Here is a 14,849-nt window from a genome sequence, read left to right as displayed (position 1 = left end):
CAGACCAGGAGAAAATGTAACCCGGTTGACCCGACCCGGTTTCAACGCTGATATATGTGACTGGATTTTGGAAAAACGATCCAAATCGCACATTAGAAGTTCCGAGATAAACGGTTTTAAAGAATTGAAGCCAGCATAACTCTCCAAGGATGGCAAGCACGCGTATGAAATTTACACAAAAGATGCATCAATCTGTTACCTTTCAAGCCACTTCCAGTACTTGTAGCTGCTTGTACAGTTTCCCGCCAAATAAGATAGAAAATCTGAGCAGTTGGACGAGCGAAGTAGTATCACGAGTGCTCACAAAGGGGTGGAGGCTGGGGGGTGGAGGCTGGGGGGTGGAGGCTGGGGGGTGGAGGCTGGGGGGTGGAGGCTGGGGGGTGGAGGCTGGGGGGTGGAGGCTGGGGGGTGGAGGCTGGGGGGTGGAGGCTGGGGGGTGGAGGCTGGGGGGTGGAGGCTGGGGGGTGGAGGCTGGGGGGTGGAGGCTGGGGGGTGGAGGCTGGGGGGTGGCGGGGAGGGCAAAAGTTAGACCTCAAAATGGAGGCAGACCACGATTGGAGTCCAGACACGAGATTACAGGGCTGTGCTGGCTCCTTAGTGGCTGATATGTAGCAAAATCAACAGAGAACATGTCTGGCCAACATTATAAGGCTGTCCACCAGTAAACCACTGACTCTTGCCAAGCCAGGTCCTTCACAAGGCCTGAAACCGCCATTTGAGCACTCCACACCACCCAGAAAAGACGTGTGTAAAACCGGCCTGAAACCGCCATTTGAGCACTCCACACCATCCAGAAAAGACGTGTGTAAAAACCAGCCTCGTGTAGTTTGAGTAGTGCTGAGGGTCAAAACTTGTAGTATGATAGTGTAGCTATCCACTGGTGGTGTTAGTTTGATTTTGCCTGATGTGCGATTTGGATCGGTTCTGTAAAATCTGGTCACATATATACACCACCCAGAAAAGACGTGTGTAAAAACCAGCCTCGTGTAGTTTGAGTAGTGCTGAGGGTCAAAACTTGTAGTACGATAGTGTAGCTATCCACTGGTGGTGTTAGTTTGATTTTGCCTGATGTGCGATTTGGATCAGTTCTGTAAAATCTGGTCACATATATACATAGATAGTTGCAAATTAAAATTTAAGCTATGCTTATTTTTTATTCTAATGTGCAGTACTAAGCAGATAGTAGGCACCCTTGTGAGCCAGTAGTTCTTTGTGTGTCCCTTTCTCTATCACTTGTCCATTGTGTATGACAGCTATACAGTCAGCGTTTTGTATGGTGGAGAGACGATGAGCTATGACAACACTGGTGCGACCCTGTCTGGCACTATCCAATGCTTCTTGTACTATCTGTATGTATGTATGTGTGGTAACAGTATGAAAAGTGAAGCTTGTTGTACCTTTTCACTCTCAGTGTCCAGAGCAGAAGTGGCCTCATCCAATAATAGTATCTTTGGATCCCTCACCAGAGCTCGTGCTATTGCCACGCGTTGTTTCTGTCCTCCTGATAACTGAGTACCTCGAGACCCGACGTTAGTTTGGTATCCCTGTCAGCAGCAATATATCAATTAAACATGTACAGGGTGGCGGTGACATAACGTGTTACACACCTGGGGTAAGCTCATGATGAAATTATGAATGTTGGCTGACTTGGCAGCCATTTCTACTTCTTCATCAGTCACTTCTCTAAAGTTAGCTCCATAACGGATGTTATCAGCAATACTCGTATCAAATAAAACTGGCTCCTGTGACACTAATCCTATCTGACTACGCAGCCACTGAATATTTAATGTTCCAATATCATTGCCGTCCAAACACTAAACAAATTTAGACGTAAAACAATGTTGGTTATTTGTGTCTACCATGCTCTCACCAATTTTCCATTCCACGGGTCATAGAACCTAAGCAGTAGCTGAATTACAGTGCTCTTGCCACAGCCACTTGGTCCCACCAGTGCCACAGTTTGGTCAGGCTTTATGGCAAGGTCTAGCCCACTCAGAACTGTTGTTTCTGGACGAGTTGGATAGTTGAAGGAAACACTGTCGATATCAACTGAAGCATTATTAGAATCCTGTAAAAAAGGAACAAAAAATGGAATTTACTGCTCACGAAAAACCCACGGGTTTAATGCCACTTTCACTGTAAGGATCAATGCTTGGTTCACTATTGATGATCTGAAATATTCGGGAGGCTGCAATACGAGCTTTTCCAACCTCTGGACCATATGACGTTAATCGTCCCACAACCATGGATGTGAGCACAATCGCAGTCAACGTCCTAACAAATTGTATACTAAATTGTACAATCATTCAAGGCAAACCAACCTAAATACTTCCTGGTATTCTACCAATCCTTCCTCTACTAAGAATCTGGAAAATGAAAAGGCTATGCAGTACAGAAGATACAGTATTCCCTGAGAAAATCCAAAAACGATACCCTGAACACATGATCCATATGCTCCAAGTCTGGGGAAACATTTTACACACAAGATAACTACTGTACTGTGACTGGTACATATTTACTTGAATGGTTCCTTCAGTGTCTTATTGTATCGTAATGAGAAACTAGTTTCTACTCCCAATGAGTGAACTGTACGTATGTTCTCAATGGCTTGCGACGCTAGCTAAAATAATGCAATGAAATTATGGAAGATTGCAAGTGCAAAAAATAAAATATGTACCTGCCCAGCATTCTCAAGTAGTTTCTTGTTGATCACAGTGCGGCCTCTGATGTTACGGACCTGGTAGGCTCCAGATAGCATTACAAATGGGACACAGCCCAAAATGACAAGAGTTAGTTGCCATGAGGAATAGAATGCAATGCCAAGGGCAACAGAAAGAGCTGATAGTCCTTGTACAACCAGACCCAAACTGACACCTGTGGCCTACAAAATAAAATAAAGATTAGAAGATAAAATTATAAAGACTTACTCCTTTAACTAGAGAAGCATCAACAGCAAGCCTTGTTGTCAATGTTCCTGTTGAGTTCTCTGGAGAATCAAACCATCCCATGTCTTGGTGAAGAAATGCTTTGAATGCCTCTCGTCGCAGTCGAAGGGTTAGTTTTTCGCTTGCAATAGCCAGCATAGTACCCTGTGGACACATGGACAACATTAACACATGGATAAAATAGTGGGGACTATCACCTGGAGTAGGTTAGAAAAGAACACTATACTGCCAATCAGTATGAAAAAAGGGACTGTTTCTCTTGTTCTCTCTCGAACATCTTCTTCGTTACAACCGCCAAGAATCTGAAAGTGGGTAAATACACATGTAACGATGACATGTAATTCCAATAGTCAGTTCATTACACACGCGCACACACACAAGACTCTATTGCAAACCTCTAACATTCTACTGAAGACAATGGACAGTGTAGGTTGTACAGCACCAAGCACAGCAGCAGCAAACACCCCCAAAATTACAAAGTACCACTCTGGTTTGTTCAGTGCTAGTAACTGCCTCATGGGTACAGCAGGTGGTAATGATTCCTGTTCCTTTTGTTGTTGTGGCTGCTGCTTAACCCGGCCAAGCAGTAGGTCAAGAAATGTGGGATTCCATGGTTCCTCTGGAGCCTACAAGAGCGGCATGACAAACTGACAAATACAAAACAGCTGCTTACCACATCTGCAGCTTTTTGTGATTTGTCTACTTCCGAATGTACATGTAAAGAGAACTTTCTAGAAACTGATGGTGACTTTTGCACTGGGTCAGGACTATTGTAAGAAGACTGACTGGAGACTTGTCTATTGTATGACAATTTATGGGGACGCTTTATGGCTGACTTGAAAGCTGCAAGTGGTTCTAAATACGAGATATGTCATTTCAGGGAGAAAATAGTGGATAGTTTACCAGTGATGTCCTCCTCCTCCTCCACTTCAATCATCTGTGCTGTTACTAAGTCATAGTAGACACCTTCACGGTCCATTAGTTCTGAGTGTGTGCCTATTTCAGCCACACGGCCTGATTTGATGGCAGCTATGACATCAGCTGTTTGTACTGTTGATAATCTGTGAGCTATCACCACTGTAGTTCTGCCTTGCCTAGCCTGTATAACACAAGTTATGAGGTAAGTGGGTGGGTACAGTGCGTATTGTGTGCAGTGGCATAGCTAAGTGATAAGAGCACCAGCTTGGTATTCTAAAGTTTCCAGGTTTGATGCCTGTGGTGCTCAGTTGCTGTTGTTTTCTTGAGCTTTATTAGTCTACCCAGCTGTTTAAATGGGTACCTGGTGTTAACTGGGGGAAGTAAATGCCAACTGTTCATGTCTTGTGTAACGGATGAGGTTCAGGTTGGACTTTGGGTGCCCACATATTCAGGTTGCTCAATTACAGCAGATAGCCTTTTTGTGTAGTGTGTGTATGTGTAGTGTGTGTACAGTATGGTAGTTTGTGTAACCATTACTTTGTCTAGTGCTGCTTGTACTTGTGCTTCACTCTCAGTGTCCAAAGCAGATGTGGCCTCGTCTAACAACAGGATCTTTGGGTCCCTAACTAGAGCACGAGCTATGGCTATACGTTGCTTCTGTCCACCTGATAACTGAGTACCACGCTCCCCTACTAGAGTATTGTAGCCATCTGGTAGCTCAGAGATAAATGAGTGAGCATTAGCAGCTATTGCTGCTGCCTCAATCTCCTCTAGTGTGGCATCTTCATTTCCAAAACAAATGTTCTCTGATATTGTTGTAGCAAACAACACCGGTTCCTGACTGACTACTCCTATATTGTTCCGTAACCAGTGTATGTTGAGATCACGAACATCATGTCCTCCAACCAACACCTACACAGAGACATTTACAGCATATGAGAGTGGTCAACACAAACAGAAACATAACCACACACATACATACACACTACACATGTAAACACACATACCTGTCCATCATGTACATCATAGAATCTCTGTATCATTTGTACTACTGTACTCTTGCCACATCCACTGGGTCCCACTAGGGCTAGAGTCTGACCTGGTTTAACAGTGATATCAAGCCCCTGTAGTACCTAACAAAACACAACAAATACAGTTAACAATCTCCTATTGTATCTAGTTATAATCTTACTGGTACATCTGGTCTAGCCGGATAAGCAAAGTGGACATTTTTCAGCTCCACAACTTGATCAATCTTCTCTGGTTTTAATCCTAAAGGTGACCTGCTGTCAATAGCTGGTACCTGGAACACATTATATACTAACAATGCTAATGTTGGAGAACACAAATACCCTTTGTATGATCCTGTATACAACCGAAGCTGAGCCCCGGCCAATGAGGAAGTTCTCAAGTTCTGGGGCAGCTTGACCAAGAGCAAACCCTCCAATTATAATGCAAATGAATACCTGTAAATAAGTGGAATATACCTGAAATAATATGGTAGATGTAAAGTTACTATAAATAAATCTCCAGTTGCTAACTGATCTTCTACAGGACATTCAGTAGCTAGCAGTGAGCCAAACCTAACCAATACAAAATGTTATGAGTTTTAAAAGTAGTGTGACCTACCAAAATGCTAGGGAATAACTACAGAAGAAGATAGCCATCATAGCTCCTAACAGTGCTCCAGTGACCACTCCACGTTTTATTCCAATATGCCGGGCAGCACCAAGTTCTCTGGCATAACGTACTGTTTCTTTTTTCTCTCCACCGAATGCCATAACTGTTCTGATGGAAGAAATTACTTCCTCAGCGACAGCACCAGCTCTAGCATATGCGCTTTGCTCTTGTGCAGTGAAGGTGGTTGTTAACTAGAATTACACAATAAATATCATTAATTCTGAAATACAGTGAAATTCCATCTATTTTGGATACCTTGAGGCCATCCTAATGTGTTCTTATACCTTTTTCAGGGTTCTTAAAACTATATGTGTGTGTGTGCGTGCGTGCGTGTGTACATACTGATACTGTAGGCAAGTGTCCTTAATATAGAGGGGTTTTGATTTCAAAGGTCTATAAAGTGTGCCCACTAAATACAAATGGGACCATGGACAAGTGTCTCATTACTACATTTATTCATGGTGTCCTTCAAAGGGTTTCCACCAACACATACCTTCGTTAACAGTCCAACTGCAGTCATCATTAAAGGCATTACACCAAGAACTACAAGAGCCAATTTCCAGCTGACAACAAATGCCACTGTGAATCCACAACAAAACGTCGATGTATATTGTACCAAGACGGCAATACGGTCACCAATTCCAGCTTGGATTTTCTCCACATCACTGTATGAATAAAGTACATGCAATGGATCACAGAATATTAGAATACTTGGAAGGATACTCCACACTAAACCACACTATATAAACAAAACTAACAATAAAATATTCAATTTGACATTATGAAGCAATTAATTTTCACCCACTCCATTACACTGGTATGCTCTGGTGCATGAGAACAACCCTTTATCATATTCAAAGCTTATACGATCAAAGGGACCTCAAATATAGTTTGCATACCACCTATAGCCCACAAGTATAGTGAAGACATTTATTTCTCAAAAGGATTGTGTGTAGTTTGTTATTAATATTAATAATTTCGAAATAATGTAGTGAATTAGTGCACATGTAATTCCTATTATTGGAGAACCTGCTGCATTGATTGTTAAATAAACTTCCTTCTAGGCCGTATATGATCAAGGATGTAAACATATCCTACAAATAAAAAAATGTACTACAAACGCAAAATCATTTAAAATAAACTCTTCTTGTAAAGCAGGGGAATAAATCTGTATCTGTAATGTTAAGCAGTAGTTGTTCTATTATGACTGTAGTGCCACCACATATTTACAATGGTGTGTTATAAAGATGATGCCAGGACGTAACGTATGTTGTGACAGAAACAAGCTGTTTATATGTCTATTATACAATTGTCAGGTCACAGGCATCGACATTCATTTTACATCATGCATTTAGAATTTTCAAATTTAGTAACTTCGTGCTGTGGTTTGTAAACATACATACCTACCTACCTGATACATCCTATAGTTTGGAATGTTATATATTCATAGGGAACCAAAATTGGCACTGTGTTTTTATGGCATGTGATTGGCAAACATTAACTTCACCTCAGACCACAAATTTACAAGTATTTAATGTCACTACTAAATATGATAATGAAGTGTAACACACCCATGTGTGTATGTGATATAGTCTAAACACAATAGTAGGAAATGTTTAGTCTTACAACAACTGTTTATACAATAACGATGAGGTAATATTACATATCTGATATAAGGTAGATAGAAATTCGATGTGTTTATTGTGCAGTGTGTGTCCTCTTAGTGGACAGAGTTCATAATATATAAAAAGAACTCTTGGTAACACACAACTGGATGTAGCACCCCTGTCTCTGTGTTGGAATCTAGGTGAAGTTCCTTCTCATTGGTCTTGTACATGCATAAACAACATACTACCCTAAAGTAGGGAGGATTCTGCAAAAGGACCAGATTGCTGACTTGAAATCCCACTATTGTTCATGGGTTATCCACCCTTCTGGGTGTTGTATATAATATAGGTCATACAGTATCCTGTGGCTAGGCAAATAAAAATGTCCCATATACAGATGATCTCCAGACAGCATGTGTGCGTGTTTTTATGGCTTGCTTAACTGTTCAACGGCAGCAACACAGCAAGCAAGCAAGCATGTGCATGAACAATAGACACACCATGGGGATGTCTAGGCCCTTTAGGGGTGGTAGGGGGTCTATTGTCTATGGTGTGTGTGTGTGCGTGCAAGCATGTGTGTGTAGTTGCAAATAGGAAATGTTTTTTGCAGTCTAAAATTACGCCTTCTGGATAATTGGTGAAAGCACTCCATGTCCTTGCATGTTATTTGACTCATATGTGCACATACAAACTTAACAAGTCCCTTCTAAGTGAGGATGTGCTGTAGTTAATACATTACACAAGCATTTATCCTAATAAGAACAATTCGTGGTATGAGATAAGCGAAAAATGAGTCAAATCATTGTATGACCCATTATGACACCTTATCCCAGTGTACTCCAATATCCTGGTCATTGCATACATATAACAGTCTTATCTTGTTACACATTATGAAAATTATGAAACACTAGCTGACTACAGACAAGCCATACTATACGATGAATACCATTAACACACCACTGCACACAGACACACACACACATAGCTGTATTGCCTCACAGTGAACCAGCTTGCTGCTAAGGTACTAGAGGCACACAAATTCTTCTCTTGTAGTAACCTGTAACAGTACTGTGCCATTTCTCTTGTGAACTTGAAAAACCTGGACCTTGTGATTACTAGTCAGGTCCGCTAGACTGCACAGCCGTGTTGCCTTGGCTGCACAAATTAAAAACCATCCTGTACTGCACAATACCAACTAAGCATCCAACCCCATCCCTCCATGAAAACTACATTCTTCACTGTAACTTGAGGTCCATGGAACAACCTAGCAGTTAAAAATTTTGGCAAATGGCAACTGCTTTGGGCAAATGATTAATGACTTAACCAGTGCAGATGATCCTGCACCAGTAACATACCAGGCATAAAAATTCCCAAAGGACAACTGCTCAGAGGAGATGTGGTCCCTCCACTGCTGGTACTGAGAAACCCCCTCACATAAATTGTGGAACACCATGTCACACACTAGCTTCTTACTCTGATAGTCTGTTAGTCAGTTGAGCAGATGTTGTCACATCGTACCAGCTGAGATCTTGGTGCATGATGGAAGAGAATAGAGCTCTTCGTATGCGTAGTGCTTGCCGGTAACCAGCTAAATTCCAAGATGATATAGCAATTGTCGCAGTCACAAACACCCCAAATGCAACAGGGAGATAATACAAAGCAAGCTCAGTCAATTCTGATAACAATTCATCTGCTTCTTCTTGCACCATTTCATTTGTTAAAACAGTTACATTTCTGGTACTATTTGGATTGTAACATGACGAGCTGTTTGCGGGACATGTCAACTTGGCCAAATCTACAAATCTATTAAGTGCTCTTGTTAGAAGTAAAATATGTACAACCTGCCCTGAACCAAAGAGGACAGCTGAAATGGTCCCCATTATCATTAGAACAACATCCTTCCAGTCAGCAAAGGTAAACTAAAAAACAACACATTACAGTTCGGTCATGTGACTGATGACATGGTTGATGGAATGATGACATAATTACCGTAAGGTTACGTATGCTTGCGTATTAGTGTGTAACTTGGTTTACCATTTTCAGTATCGATATCGGCTTTTCTTTCTTCTTCACAGGCTTGGCTACCGCGCTAACACTCCTACACATGCAAAAAAAAATAACGGATAACAATTTGTTGTTGAAATAAACGTGCTTACTCCATGTTGTTCGAGGTTTCGTCTACTGGTATGGCGCCATTTTCAACCCCGTCCGATGGCGCTATCTTGCCAACTATGTCTTGCATCTCTAGACCTTCTTCAGCCATGGTCGTTTGAGGAGTCGATCTCAAATAATCACCTGAAGCAGCCCACCTGAATAATATTTCGTAATTAAAACAAAGTATTTAGACAAACTCTACTTCCTTTTCGAAATACTTGAGGAGTGGGAAACGTTTCTATCACGTGATAGTTATATTTATCCCAGCCCACGTACTCATCTTTTTTCACTATATACCAGGAGATCGCGGTGATAAAATGAAATTTTGTTTAGCTGCGTTAGCCGTTAAGCGGATTCTGCTTAACTTGTGATTGTTTTTAAGATGCCAATGGATCAATTGTCGCCAGTATCAAGCGATATGCATCGAGACAGAGAACTTTCTCCAAGCAGAAAGAAACAATCTGCTTTGAAAAAGATTGTTTCGGTGTTTAAGAAAGACCGAGCTAAAATGGAAATAGGGAGCGTACCTCCTCCGTTATGTTTTCAAGAAGGCAGTGATGAATCGCCTAGTAGTTCACCAAAAGTTACCAGAAGAAAGATCCGTGGTCGAAAGAAGGAGCGATTTTCCTCTGCTGGAGATTTCACGATATGGCGGCCGAAGGTATTAGATTGAAATCGTTTTTGTCGTCATTCTATTGATCTTGTAATTGGTTGTACGCGTTTGTAGTGAAATTAGATGGACTAGTTGTTATTAACACGATTGTTACCGCTAATTGCAGGGCCATGCCCGCTGGGAGTGTCCGGATTTGTCTATATCCGTACAAGATATGAGAGTTGAAGACCTTTGCCTGGCAGAATCACAGGCCTTACAACATGTAGCTGTTACTGAACTACGCAGGCACAACATTGGTGTGTCACATGGCATGTTGAAAGGTGAAGATTTGTTCAATCATTTCCATACAATTTATGTTACCATCAACTGTTTATAATAACGTACAACTGGTTTTGATATCTCACTCAAGTTCATGTTTCATTTCTGTCTTTCTAACTTGTAGGTTCAAACCTTAGAAAGAAAATAGAACGGTTATCCCTACGCAGTAACAAGAGAAATATTGTATCTAGTAAGTGATATGGTGTTTTGTGTGTACGTGTGAGTTTGAATATTTATTCATCATTGTAGCTGAATCATCAGGAGCTGTGTTCGGTCTTTCACTACAAGATGTTATTCAAAAGGAAAAAATGTCCACAAGCTCTTCAAACAGAAGTAGTGTAGCGTCTCAAGGCAACGGTAACATTAGTATGCCAACACCTCCGATGCCACGGAGACGCATCAATTCATCAACATCATCAGAACTTTTAAAAACACAAGCTCAAGAAGCACATGCTACTGTACACATGTCAACACACAATAACTTTCGAAGGAATTCATTACTAATTGATGCTCTAAGTTTGCCTGTTGCCCAAACAGAGGTAGACCAAAGGAGAATCTCACTGGAAGTCAGTGAGCCTCAAGTTCCTATGCTGGTTACTAAAGCCATGCAATTTATCGAATCAAAAGGTGAGCTTATTGTTGACATTGTTAACACAGCCTTTGTGGTAGACACCTCAATACAGCTAATTCAAACCCTCTAATTATATTTAATCATCTTTCCCATTGTCCAGCTATGATGACTGAAGGCATATTCAGAATACCTGGAGCAAAGAATAGAATCAACCAGGTCAGTGTTGAGTCGTATAGTAAGGAATGAGTTGAAGCCATTTTTTGGAATTTAACTGCTTCAAAGGTGTGGCCATGGTTACATTTGAGGGTTTAACGAAGCCACACTAAGTGATGCTCATTAAAAACTGTTGCTCTTTGTCAGCGTGTGGGTAGTTATGGCTTCAATTGAGAGCCCTAAGTTACGCTATTTGTACCTGCAGCTTAAACACTCCATTATGATGCCTGTAAATATTAACTTAGCATAGAGCACACCTTTATAAACATATGTCTCCTCCCTGGCATAGATTAAAAAACAAGTAGACGCTGGAGTAGTTCAACTATCTGAATGTCAACATCCTCATGATGTTGCTTGTTTATTGAAAGAATTCTTCCGCTGTTTACCAGAGCCACTGCTAACCCGGGAACTGTATTCTGCTTTTCTTTCAACTAGAAGTAAGTTCATTTAGCTGTATATATGACTTAATTTGACTAAATGTTTATCCAGATATCATTGTTACAACTAAATAGATCATTTAGTGATTAAAAGATTTGTTTGTTTTCTGTTGACCGTATCATTACATTTTGCTGTTCATGCTGTTTTTGTTTTCCTTCACTGATTTTTGTAGGACTAGAATCAAGAAGTGACCGTAGAGATTGTCTACGTCTGATATGTATGCTGCTACCTCAACCAAACAGAGATACATTACAACAACTATTATATTTCCTTGATCAAGTCGCCATGTATTCAAGTGAGATTATTCTAATTGATGGCACAGAGAGTACTGGGAACAGAATGACTGAAGAAAATCTTGCTTTGATATTTGGTCCAAACATTCTCCACAAAGTAAGAAAAACTTGTTTTCTATTTTACCTGGTGGCTTCGTGTAGCCACTGTGGGTTAACCACAGCCCACATATTAAGAGTTTGTTGTAAACAGAAGACCTATCTGGTGTTGACATCATGGTCCCATTAGGTCAACCAGGTTATATAAATGATATTACTCACCTTATGGCATGGAATAAACAGCTGATGTAAGATTTAAGTCTTTTTTTTTTTTCATAGCGTAAGCCCAATGACCAGAGTACACCTCAAAGACCTCAGAGTCATATTCAAGAAGAATTGGAATTGGTTTGTAAAGTCACTGAAGATTTGATTCGCATGCAAAGAACTCTGTTTACGGTAAGCTACCATTTTAACAATAATCTGATATTGTACACAAATGAATCTACTTTAGAAGTTATTAAATTATTGTTTCTTTTGGGGGGTCTTTGTTCAGTTGTCAAAACTTTTGCCCCCCTTTGTAGTGTACTTGTATGATTTGTTTGTGGGAAATTTTGATTCATGAAATCTTTTCTGTGCAGATACCAACAGAGTTGTATGACAAAGTTGCTGGGCAACTATTTTTATGTGATCCAGAAGCTCTAGATATTGTGTTGAGAAGACATTTCACTGCAGCACGTCCTCGTTCATATGTAGACTTTCATCGTGTACACAGCACAGACTGTAGTGCTGACGTGGCAAGTTTTCCTCAGCTACATTCCTCCAAGAGTGCAGATGTTATTGACGAAGGAATGAACACTCGACGAAAACTGTGGGGTACCACGTCAGACCTTGGTTTACTGAAACTCACCACACATGAAAAATTAGATTCACAGCACAGGCACCATCGGTTCTCCAGTATGGGAAATGATCCTGTCCTAAATGGACCGACTGCACTGAACACAGTTGGATTAAGAGAATCTGTCAGGCTGCCGTGTGGTAGTCGGGATTCTGCTTTCTCTTCATGTTCTGTATTTGATTCCCGTTCCAGTTCAGAGGGGTTTGGTATGAGTTCAGACCTTTTGCAAGGCTCGGCAGATAATTTGAACAGAACGGACAGTACAAATCAAAATCCAGTGGACTACAGCTCACTTGGTAGAAAAGATAAATTGTTTAGGAATTTTCGAAATGCATCCCTTCCTCCAGATATCACAGCTGAAGATGATACGGAAACAGAGAGACATTCCCAAGATAAGGATAGTAGTGAGAGTGATTTTATACAATCACTGGATGCTATCCAAAACCAATTAGTAGATAGTTTTTGTGAAGTCAATTCTCCTGTAGAAATTTTAGTTGATTCTCCACCTACAGCAGGTACTCTTTACGCCACTAGCACTCCAAACCACCATTCTCCTGATGATGGTATCACTATTGACAATGGTCTAGACATGTTTGCTCATAGTATATTGTCACCAGAACTGGATGCTAAATGTGAAGAACTGATGTCAACTCACACAGTATCATACAATGCAAGTAGCAGCAAGAATATGAGACCAGTTTGGTCACCATATCCTCCGTCTCCTGAAGATGGACATTTACAAACGTGTGGCATTTCTTCAGGGACTTCATTGTAATATTGTACACACTAATCCACAGATGATTTTCTCATTTTTAAAATACCATACAATGTGCTCAAAAACTTTTCATTTATTATTTCTTTACTGGGTGTAATTCTTTTTTTCTTAATTGTGTAATAATTATATGTTTTTCTTTTTTTAAAACAAAAAATTAACAGTTTTAAAAAAACACTTTCTTCCTATATATAGCAACATGACCATATACATACACATTGTCATAAAAATGGCCAAGTAGCTCAGAAGTGGGGGCACGTGCAGTAGCTTGACGTATGTTTCTTATGAACTCTCTCTTTGACATTTTATTCTTCACATGTACACTGCTCAGATCAATGCTCAGTAGAACAAGTCCATAACAAATAACATAGATGGTATCTAATGAAAACAAGACATGAAAATTCTGTCAAAAGGCTATAAGGACAAATACAGCTGTTAACAAGATTTTTTGCAGTTATAACTTACCTGCCTGCAAATTGAGCTTCTGGTTACAATGGTAGTACTGGTTTGAGAACTGGCCTATCAGGACAGACAAGAATTGGTCGTGTAGATGTGGTGGTGGGACAATGGAGAAAAAATAACGCATGGCGTTAGGTAACACCTGGCCTGAGAATTCCAATAGTTTAACCAACTCCGTGAGCACGTCATGCCTGTTTTGTTTAGAGAAAACATAACACACAGTTAAACTTGTCTTACCTGTTCTTCAGGTACACCATTACAGAGCTGCGATTAAGGGTGGGGCTGTGATAGAGAAATGCTGCAATATCATTGGCTGAATCTCTCAACAATAATTGTTGGAACAAATAACCAATACCCTAATGTCACATATATACAATAAACCAAAAAGGCAAAGCAACATGTTTTTACCTTTTCTGGATCAAAGGCAAACGTCAAGCTAGCATTATCCAAGGTCATATACAAATCTTTGAAGCAAACCTAACCATAATAAAATGTGAGGCAAACATCACTTGCATGTTATTCTTACGTCATCTCCATGGTTGTACAATGACAGCCATCTCCAGCGAGAATAACACAAACTGCATCCGTGACACTGACCGTATAACAACGTACAGTTTAAAATGTTTACCTTTTCCACAGCGTTTCTACGTTGGCTAGCAACAACCATTTCTCATTAACACATCCCGCCAGGCACAGCTCTGTAGCGTTAAGATAAGATAGTACCTTTACCGCGACCTCCGGTGGGAATTCGACTAAATCTGGAAACGATTTCTTGTTCCTTCGGCTACTCCCCCTTCGGTGATGAGATGGTCCTTGGCCCATGGACTCACATTAAAACATACACTACGTTAATACTATATTACCAGCCCTAGTGGCTTAATACATTACTGAACTAGCCCGCGTACGAGCAGGCGTTACCAACGAACACTTGATGATGGTAGCATATTTGACGTGGCAAAAGTGGTAGTCATTAATTAGAATAAATATCACATGATTG

General features: G+C 40.6%; 3 protein-coding genes across 4 annotated transcripts; 1 reads left to right on the top strand and 2 right to left on the bottom strand.

Moving 5' to 3' along the window:
* Positions 1-1,071: 1,071 nt before the first annotated feature.
* LOC136238319 (ATP-dependent translocase ABCB1-like) lies at positions 1,072-9,537 on the bottom strand. Its single transcript, XM_066028735.1, has 23 exons — positions 9,307-9,537; positions 9,185-9,248; positions 8,624-9,069; positions 6,037-6,208; positions 5,493-5,734; positions 5,380-5,446; positions 5,216-5,329; positions 5,056-5,166; positions 4,871-4,996; positions 4,401-4,775; positions 3,849-4,044; positions 3,619-3,800; positions 3,341-3,571; positions 3,143-3,247; positions 2,928-3,089; positions 2,678-2,881; positions 2,520-2,620; positions 2,322-2,462; positions 2,118-2,274; positions 1,871-2,068; positions 1,608-1,814; positions 1,398-1,544; positions 1,072-1,347 (listed from the first exon to the last, which is right to left on the bottom strand). Exons 1-23 carry the CDS (start codon positions 9,411-9,413, stop codon positions 1,159-1,161), a joined length of 4,044 nt encoding a protein of 1,347 aa, XP_065884807.1. The 5' UTR covers positions 9,414-9,537; the 3' UTR covers positions 1,072-1,158.
* A 10-nt stretch (positions 9,538-9,547) lies between these two features.
* LOC136238324 (rho GTPase-activating protein 6-like) lies at positions 9,548-13,403 on the top strand. Of its 2 annotated transcripts, none has more exons than XM_066028743.1 (9): positions 9,548-9,965; positions 10,084-10,237; positions 10,360-10,425; positions 10,485-10,862; positions 10,967-11,022; positions 11,309-11,456; positions 11,630-11,847; positions 12,066-12,182; positions 12,365-13,403. In XM_066028743.1, exons 1-9 carry the CDS (start codon positions 9,687-9,689, stop codon positions 13,394-13,396), a joined length of 2,448 nt encoding a protein of 815 aa, XP_065884815.1. In that variant the 5' UTR covers positions 9,548-9,686; the 3' UTR covers positions 13,397-13,403. The 2 variants fall into 2 exon arrangements, with proteins under 2 accessions (XP_065884815.1, XP_065884816.1); XM_066028744.1 differs by having other exon boundaries at positions 9,846-9,965; positions 10,032-10,237.
* Positions 13,404-13,513: 110 nt separating this feature from the next.
* Positions 13,514-14,849, bottom strand: LOC136238335 (F-box only protein 8-like). The gene is made up of 6 exons (XM_066028759.1): positions 14,481-14,849; positions 14,379-14,430; positions 14,261-14,329; positions 14,090-14,208; positions 13,859-14,043; positions 13,514-13,771 (listed from the first exon to the last, which is right to left on the bottom strand). The coding sequence occupies exons 1-6, from the start codon at positions 14,672-14,674 to the stop codon at positions 13,560-13,562; spliced, it is 831 nt and encodes a 276-aa protein (XP_065884831.1). The 5' UTR covers positions 14,675-14,849; the 3' UTR covers positions 13,514-13,559.

Source organism: Dysidea avara, chromosome 11 (assembly GCF_963678975.1).
Source record: "Dysidea avara chromosome 11, odDysAvar1.4, whole genome shotgun sequence".
In the NCBI taxonomy this organism is placed as follows: Eukaryota; Metazoa; Porifera; class Demospongiae; order Dictyoceratida; family Dysideidae; genus Dysidea; species Dysidea avara.
Note: the sequence above shows the minus strand (reverse complement) of the source record. Positions and strands in the feature narration are given on the sequence as shown.